The sequence below is a fragment of the Alligator mississippiensis genome, chromosome 3 (assembly GCF_030867095.1).
Source record: "Alligator mississippiensis isolate rAllMis1 chromosome 3, rAllMis1, whole genome shotgun sequence".
Taxonomy (NCBI): Eukaryota; Metazoa; Chordata; order Crocodylia; family Alligatoridae; genus Alligator; species Alligator mississippiensis.
In genome coordinates, this window is record NC_081826.1 from 302,957,236 (window position 1) to 302,965,927 (window position 8,692).

General features: G+C 60.5%; 1 protein-coding gene across 1 annotated transcript in view; it reads right to left on the minus strand.

Annotated features, from left to right (window-relative positions):
- Positions 1 to 4,422, minus strand: part of LOC102572545 (long-chain-fatty-acid--CoA ligase ACSBG2) — a 45,030-nt gene extending 40,608 nt beyond the window's left edge. Inside the window, exons 1-3 of the mRNA XM_059723563.1 lie at positions 4,378 to 4,422; positions 3,874 to 4,116; positions 1,031 to 1,133 (exon numbers count right to left, since the gene is read on the minus strand). Coding sequence (XP_059579546.1) covers positions 1,031 to 1,133; positions 3,874 to 4,116; positions 4,378 to 4,422 — 391 coding nt within the window. The remainder of the gene's footprint in view (positions 1 to 1,030; positions 1,134 to 3,873; positions 4,117 to 4,377) is intronic.
- Positions 4,423 to 8,692: the final 4,270 nt, after the last annotated feature.

The window sequence follows — 8,692 nt, forward strand, 5'->3', positions numbered from 1 at the left end:
TCTTTTTCTGCATGTCATCCTGGAGTATCGGTTCATCTAATGAAAGCCCAGCTCCCAGTTGTGATCAACTGGGATGGCCAATAAGTTGATCTGAGTACTGATAAGACTGGTAATGTATACCCCCGCAGAACAGAAATTGGGGTATGAATGTGATGTGTGTGTGTGTGTGTATGAAGCGCTTAATCAATAAACCCGTGTCTTTCTTTAGCCTCCCGTATCAGGTCTCACTCCTGATTTGAACAATTGGCAATTTGTGTAACACGGGGATCCTTGCGGCAGCAGGACACTGCCCTTGTCCCCCTGCCCTTGTCCCTCTGCTTGTCCTTTGGCAGCTCAGGCTGTTCCTAGTGTTTTGGGCTCTGTGCCTCGCAGCTGCAGGGGAAAGCTGCTCATGAAGTTTTAAATACAGGTTAGACAAACTGTCCAGAACAGTTTGTATATGGACAATCCTGTTTGGGGGGGGGGGGGTGCAGAGGTGACCTCCTGGGGGCCCTTTCTCCCCTCCTCTCCTATAGTTTGAAGCGCAAAGTCCACGGACACTTACAGCACGAACGCAGACAGCACTGGGCAGGCAGCAGCAGTGCGGGAAAGGACCAGGAGGTCATAGCGGACCAGAAAATGGGCACGAGTCCCCAGGGTGCGGAGCACACAGGGTAGAGCCACGGAGCAGAGGTGGGCATGTTTTTTGGGGAAACCAAGGCTCCCGACACAGAGAGCCACGTATCCCCGCCTGGAAGGAGCGGGATCTCCCTGGCCTGCAGCAGGGGTCCCAGGGACACAGCTCCCAAACCCCAGACCAGCCCGCTGGCACCCCATGCCAAGGGGTGAGAGGGAGGTCCCACCCGCAGCTGCCATCGCTGGCCCCTCTGCCGGGTCATGTACCACAGGCTCAGCGCCCTGCCAGGGCCCGAGGGCAGGACCCGGCCCCCGGCAGGAGCCACAGGGCAAGCGGGCACCGAGCCGGCCTGGTGCTGGGCACTGGGCACACGGCACGGGGCTCGGCCAACGGCTGCAGGGCCCCGGTACCCACCTGTCTCCGGCCGCCTCGGCTGCACCTGCACCTGCTGCGGGTCCGGCTGCGGCTGCGGCCGGCTCTGCCCCCGGCTCCACTGGGCTGTGCCCGGGCAGCGGCGCTGGGGAGGCGGCACCGCCCCGTGTCAGCGAGTCCCCCCGAGGAGCAGCTCGTGCACGGGCTGGGCGCGGGCAGGACTGCGGGGCCCGGGCGGGACTGGGGGTCCGGAGCGGGGCGGGCGGTGCTGGGGCAGGGGGCGGCCAGAGCTCTCCCCCAGGAGCCCGGACACAAGTCCCCGCCTCCCACGGTTCATTGCCCCGCTGCAGCGGGAAGGGCCGGGCACAGGACCTGGCAGCGGGCGCGGGCGGGCGCTGGTCCCGGTAGCAGCCGCGGATCGCGTGCTCGTGGGCGCTCAGCACCGCCCGGCGCTTCGGCTTGGCCGTGGGACCCGCCGCCGGCGGGGAGAGCATCAGCGCCCTCCCGCCCGGCCCGGGCTGCCCAGAGCCGGGGCCGGAGGGAGCCACGTCCACCCCGCCCGGCCCGGCCCGGCCCGAGGCAGGACCGGCCCGGACAAACCCCGTGTCCCAGATCGGGGCATCGCCCCCAACCCCGACCCTGCCCGGGACACGACCTGCTGCCGCCGGGGGGGTGGGGGGGAAAGGCACGGACCCCGGAGAGCCGGCCCCGGCCGGGCCCTGCAGGGAAGGGGAAACCCGCAGTGAAGACGAGTCTGACCGGGCAGACCCCTTCCTGCCCCGTGCAGCGTGGGGCTGAGCCCGCGCGCCGGGGCAGACCCTCCAGCCAGGACCCTGCGGGTTGATCCCGCAGCAGCATTGGCCCAGCCCGTCCCCATCTCGGTCTGGGCTGCGCCCGGCGCCTCGGGCACGGGAAACCCCCTCGCGCGTGGAGCAGCAAGAGGGGAAAGCGCCCTCCCTGCCCCGCGTTGTGCCCAGCCCTGGCCGGGAGCATCCTCCCCAGCGCCCGCGCAGCCGCTGCCTGCCCCGCAGCGCCGGAGAGCGCGCAGCGCCGCTGGGCTTGTCCCTGCCGCCCCGCGGCACCCACGCGCGGAGCCTTCCTCAAGCTGCCCCTCACAGCCCTTGTCCGGCCTGATGAGCGCTTCCTGCGCTGGGCGGTGGGGGCACAGCACGGGGCGAGGGACGAGGTGAGGGGAGAGGGAAGAAGAGTGGGAGCTGCCTGTGCCAGTCTTCTCCAGCCACGACCCTCCGGGTTTAGGCCCAGCACGGGCACCGGCACGGGCACGGGCACCGGCACCGGCACAGCCCAGCCACTGCCTAGCAGGAGCGGAAAACTCCTTCCTGGCCCCATGCAGCCACCAGCAATGCCCAGCAAGAACCAGCAAGGTCTGGCATGGAGGGCTGCTGGGCCTTCATGTCATCCCCAAGGGATCGGGGGGCCCAGCCCAGCCCAGCTCTCGGCTGCACTGGGTGACAGCAGGCAGCTCCCGCAGGCTGCAGGGAGGCTCCCAGGGGCCCTGGAGCAGTTGGAGGCTGGGGCGGCCCCAGGAGCTGGCTGAACTCGGTCTGTGTCAGGATTATCATTACAGACCCCAGGGATGCTTCCCCAGCCCCACTGCCTCTGGTTTGCCAGAGAGGAAAAGAAACCAAACAGAAATAAAGAGCTTTTATTCACTGTCAGTGCGACCAACTGGGGCTACGCCAGGGCACACGTATTCAGACCTCCCCCAAAAACCTGCCTCTTCCTACAAACAGGGGGGAGGTGGCAGCCGGGCAGGCCCCCTGGCCGGAGGGGTCAGGCAGGGCATGGCCAGCTCCTCCTGGCTGCAGCACCAGGCCCCAGCCCTCACCCCCAGCCCCACTCCAGCTCCCGCCCCAGTCCCAGGTGTGGCAGAAATGCCACCGTCGGTGCCGCTCTCCAGAGATCTGTCTCTGCCAGCGTGAGAGGCTGGTGTTGAATCCCTCAGGGAGGGGGATCTTCCCCCCTGTCTACATGACAAAAGCCTGGTGCCTGGGAGGCGGATGCTCTGGTCACCTATGGAGGGGGAGGGAAAAGCCCCGCTCACCGGCCCAGGTAGCCAGGGATGCTTTTTAAATTGGTTGGCTAGTGGCTGGCACTGGCAGCTTCGATTGGACCGGGCTGCTGAGGTCAGAAAGGTTATTTAAAGGCCCGGGCCAGGAAGAAGGCAGCCATTAGCCATGCAGTCACCCAGCTGAATCTGAACCTGGCTCTCTCCTCATCACCGCATGCTCCAAGAGTGCCCTGCCTCCAGAGGAAACTCCAACCACCTCTGGACGATGCGAGTGAGTAAGCTACTCGAGATCAGACTAGATATTTAGCTTACAGTAACTCAGATGCGAGATCAAAAGGCTACCATCAGCCATGCGGGTTTGGTCTATGGGATTCCTCTGATATTCCTCTGATATTTCCATGATATTGCTCTACCTTTTTCCCTGTTTTCACCCTACCCCCTGTAATCAATAAAGTTCTCCTTGTGACCGGTGTGGGAGACTTATTGAGGGGTGGGTCTAAATTATGCCAAGGAGGCCCCTTAGGTCTGTGGACTAAGGGAGACTTTCCTATTAAGCCCCTGACTTGGGGAAGAGCCCCAAGTGCCTGTATTGGGTCTAGGACCCATTGGATGATCAGGCCTGTGTTCTCCAAGGTGCGCAGAGCCAGAATTGAGTCCAGAGCCGTGGATGGTGGCAGCGGGAACCCCAGGCAGGCAGGTGTGCTCCAGGGAAGGGGTCGGCCGGACGGGAGGCACCCCAGGGAGGCACTCGGAGCCTGGACGGTGGTCGGGCGCAGGGAGGTGGGCGGCTCAAGGCAGGAGCGCCCCCTACTGGCCCGCCACACCAGGGGCCTGGTGCCCAGCATTCACCCACCTCCCCACTGGCAATGGAGAAGTCCCTGGGCAGCAGGGCCCACTTCTGCACACGGTGGGTGTGGGACAGGGTGCGCTGGTTCACCCACTGCACACCCTGCTGGATGGTCTGGTACACCGCCAGGTCCCGGGTACTCAGCACCTCCACCATCTGTGTGGCCTGGCTGCCCAGCTCTCGGCAGAACCACATGGCCTTGGGGCTCAGCTCATCCAGGGACACCCCTGACTCCAGATCCACCTGGCACTGGGGGAGGGAGAACGCGTCAGACAAGGGCAGGTGGGCAGCAGGTGCAGAAGGGTGGGAACATGGGCGCAGAGCACAGGTACCTTGGAGCCCAGGCCACAGGATGCCCAAAGCCCTTCCTGTGAGACCCATCCTGCTGGGATGCTGGGGGCAGGCAGGGCCCAGAGGTGTCCCCACGTTTGGAGTGAGCAGCATGGACAGGAACTTCCTCCCCTTGTTGGCCAGCACCACATTGCCGATGATCAGCACATCCTACTTCACTGCATCCTCAATGGGCACCGGAGCAATGTTCTTCCCACCCACCATGATCACCAGCTCTGCAACTGGCGCAGCATCACCAGGGCAGGAGGGGTCAGGGATGGCAGACCCGTGGCAAGGGGAAGCTACGGGACAAAGGGAGTCAGGGGACAGTGACAGGATGCAGCAGAGTGATGCTTCCCCAGCCAGCCCCTCTGCACTGGGCCCTCCATCCCCCCAGGCCTGCACCACCCCAGCCAGGGGGTTGCCTCTGCCAGGGTTTTGTTCCCAGCACTCTTGCTGGATGGCTGGGGTGGTATAGAAGAAGGTGAGTGACATCCGAGGCCCACTCTCCAGGCTACCAGAGGCCCCACATCATGGACCTGCCTTTCCCCTGAGCACCCTATCTGCAGCTCACTCAGAAACAGCCAGCAGACCTGAGGGAAGAGCTTGCCCAGTGATCCCTCTGCTTCAGCACCCCAAGACCCCACCCCAGGCTAATGTCACCAGGATGGGCCACGTTGGGGGAAGCAGGGAGTGAGAGTCCAGCTGCTGTCAGATGCCCCAATGCCAGCCTGTCTGTGGAGGGTCCAAAGAGATGCAGAGGGATGTGATGGGCCAGGCTGCAACCGCTGGGTGCCATGGGGACTGGGGTGGGATGGGAGTTGGCTGTGCCCCAAGAGCAGGCCTATGTGTTGCTTGGACCTGGTCTGCCCTGCCAGCCTGGGCTCTCATAGATTCATAGATGTTAGGGTCGGAAGGGACCTCAATAGATCATCGAGTCCGACCCCCTGCATAAGCAGGAAAGAGTGCTGGGTCTAGATGACCCCAGCTAGATGCCTATCCAACCTCCTCTTGAAGACCCCCAGGGTAGGGGAGAGCACCACCTCCCTTGGGAGCCCGTTCCAGACCTTGGCCACTCGAACTGTGAAGAAGTTCTTCCTAATGTCCAATCTAAATCTGCTCTCTGCTAGCTTGTGGCCATTATTTCTTGTAATCCCCGGGGGCGCCTTGGTGAATAAAACCTCACCAATTCCCTTCTGTGCCCCCGTGATGAACTTATAGGCAGCCACAAGGTCGCCTCTCAACCTTCTCTTGCGGAGGCTGAAGAGGTCCGGGTTCTCTAGTCTCTCCTCGTAGGGCTTGGTCTTCAGGCCCTTGACCATATGAGTTGCCCTTCTCTGGACCCTCTCCAGGTTATCCACATCCTTCTTGAAGTGTGGCGCCCAGAATTGCACGCAGTACTCCAACTGTGGTCTGACCAGCGCCCGATAGAGGGGAAATATCACCTCCTTGGACCTATTCGTCATGCATCTGCTGATGCACGATAAAGTGCCATTGGCTTTTCTGATGGCTTCGTCACACTGCCGGCTCATGTTCGTCTTGGAGTCCACTAGGACTCTAACATCCCTTTCTGCTTGCATGCCTCCAAGCAGGTTATTTCCTAGGCAGTAGGTATGCTGGACATTTTTCCTCCCTAGGTGCAGCACTTTGCATTTCTCCTTGTTGAATTGCATTCTGTTGTTTTCTGCCCATTTGTCCAACCTGTCCAGGTCTGCCTGCAGCTGTTCCCTGCCCTCCAGCGTGTCCACTTCTCCCCACAGTTTTGTGTCATCTGCAAACTTGGACAGAGTACACTTCACTCCCTTGTCCAAGTTGCTGATGAAGATATTGAACTGTATCGGTCCAAGGACCGAGCCCTGTGGGACCCCACTGCCCACACCCTTCCAGATCAATACCTCTCCTGGTCACACTACATGGCACATAGGCCACGGAGCACATCAGTCCTTGTGGGTTGGGCAGAGGCCATGGTCTGGGCTCTGGTGTAGGGCAGCTAGTGAGTGGTACCCTGATCACTGCAGGTGATGTGGGAGGTCAGAACGCTTAAAGAGGTGCTGAGGTTCCGGGATCGTAAGGTGGTCCTCAGCTACCTGCCCCTGAGCCACGTTGCTGTGCAGTGCAGAGACATCTGGTTAGTGATGTCTGTGGGAGGCACCACCTGCTTCTCACAGCCTGATGCCCTCAGGGTAACATGAACTAGCCTGGGGGTGCTGGTGGGAGGGTGCTGGGGGTGGTGGGCACAGTGACAGAAGCCCTTGTCAGACCTCCCAGCTGGTCCCTGCCCAGGCAAAGCCGCAGGCTTCAGTAGCAGCTGCAGGGAGGTTGTGGCAAGCACAGTATGGGGCGCTACTATGCAGAGTCACTCACCTCACTGTACCAGGCCCAAAACCACACTTCAAGAGTCTCCCCTGGGGAACCTACCACTGGCTGTCCCACTTCCTGGAGGACACCCACAAGCCTGAGCTAATGCTGCCTCCACCTGGGCACCGGTCTCTGCTAGGGCTCTGTGCAACCTGGGGGCTGCAGCACACAGTCCCTGCAAGCCTTGGGGGTGCTTTGCCCACAGTAATATTTCTGGCTGCTTGTTTATGCCCAAAGCATCCAAAGAGAGCAGCAGGTAACTAAGGGAAAATAAAAAGACAAACTTTGCTGGCCAATCTGGAAGCAAAAGGCTTTCTATCTCTCTACCCACAGTAGCTCAGGGAAGCATGCTGTGACCCAATGCCTTTATTGATCAGACCAGGGGGTGGGGCAAGGTTAGATTGAGGAGGTCAGGATACACTTTGAGCAAACATAAGCATGTGAGTCTTACACAATCTTGGACTCAGCGCTGTGGGCAGCACAGACATCCCCATGAGTGCAGGGCTCAAGTGACATGGGGGCAGGCTGTATCCCAGGCTGGCTCAGAGCCTGGTCCTGCCTGTGACCTGTGGGGCCATAGGCAGAATGAAGGGGGGAGTGGCAGGTACTGGGGAGGAAGGAACAGCCCCAGCTTACTCAGAGCCACTTAGTGGTGAGGAGTTTGATACAGCTCGTGTGGTCTGTGTGTGTGTGTGACACTGTGCATGTGAGTGTGTGCACATGCCAGTGCTGTGATTTTGGGAGGGGTCTGGAGGCTTTCCTTCCCAGGAGATGAAGGCTTCCCTGCCTGAGGTAGAAACAAACTATGCCTTCCCTTGCCTTGGGGCCACCATGAAAACATTTAGGGCAACACAAAGTGACAGCAAATAGATACCCAGAACTTGTCCTGCCACAACGTGGCCATGATACACGGGAGCTTTATTGTGGCAGATGTTTATCAGCTTTAAGGCAGGAGTGTACAACCAGCCTGGAGCTGCCCACAATCTACGACCACCCTGCACCGACATTCCCTGGGGTTGAGGGTTAGGCCACAGGCAGGGACAGGCTCTGAGGCAGCCCGGGATCCAGCCTTCCCCCGTGTCCCCTGGGCTCTGCACTGTGGGCACTTGCAGATGGGGACATCTTTGCTGCCTGTGGCGCGGCCTTCCTGGGGTGGTGGGGCAATGTTGGAGGGGCCCAGTCTGCCTGTGGCATGTCCCACAGCTCAGCACTTGACCTGCAGCTTTGTTTGGACTCAGCTTCCCCATCTACCCTATTGCCCGCCTTCATCACATACTCCCTCATATCTCCCTAGAGTAGTGCTTCCCACTTAGAGGGTGCCTTGAGATGAAAGGGTGCCATGACATATTAGCAATGTCAGGTGTGCCAACAGGATCTGCAAGGTAAACCCAGAGATTTCAAATGGGAATACGGGAAGTTAAAATGCTTCAGCGCTGCATGGAAGTCATTCTGAGTTCTTTGCAACAGAAAAAAATGTCCTATTAATTTCTGAAGTCAAAACATTAGCAAAAACCAAGAGGTGGCATTTTCCAAGGGCTGGTTTGTATCTAACAAGGGGTTTCTTGGGTCTGGAAAGGTTGAAAACCACTGCCCTAGAATGGGCTGCTGGACCCCTCATGCTGGCCCTGTCTGGCCTTGCCCAAGGGTCAGTGCTGAGCTGCAGCCCCAGACAGAGCAGGGAGTGCAGCAGGATCTGGCCCTCACAGAGCACAGCCCCTTGCTTGGGCCAGGGGCAGGGAAGGGGGTCCTCAGGAGAGGCCATGCTCCCCACATCTGGCACCCCTAATCATTGACCCTGCTTGCTGTGTGGACCCAGGGTTCCCTGCTCCCCACACTGAAGGAGGTGCATCCCATAATCTCTGCATTTGGTCAAAGATGGAGGAGAAGCTCAAAGCTGCCTTCAGCCAGTTGTCCCTGGGCAAGAGGAAGCTGGTGGAGTGGGCACGGGGCATTAGGCTGCAGGCCACCTACAGCTGCCTGGACAGGTAGATAGGGGCAGGTGGGGCAGAGGGCAGGTGCCACCATCTGGGTGCCACCATCTGGGGAGGGTAGTCAGTGGGCCTGGGGCACCCAGTGAGGAGGCCAGACAAGCCACATGGGCATGAGGTACCCAGCAGCCTTAGCTCCATACACGGCT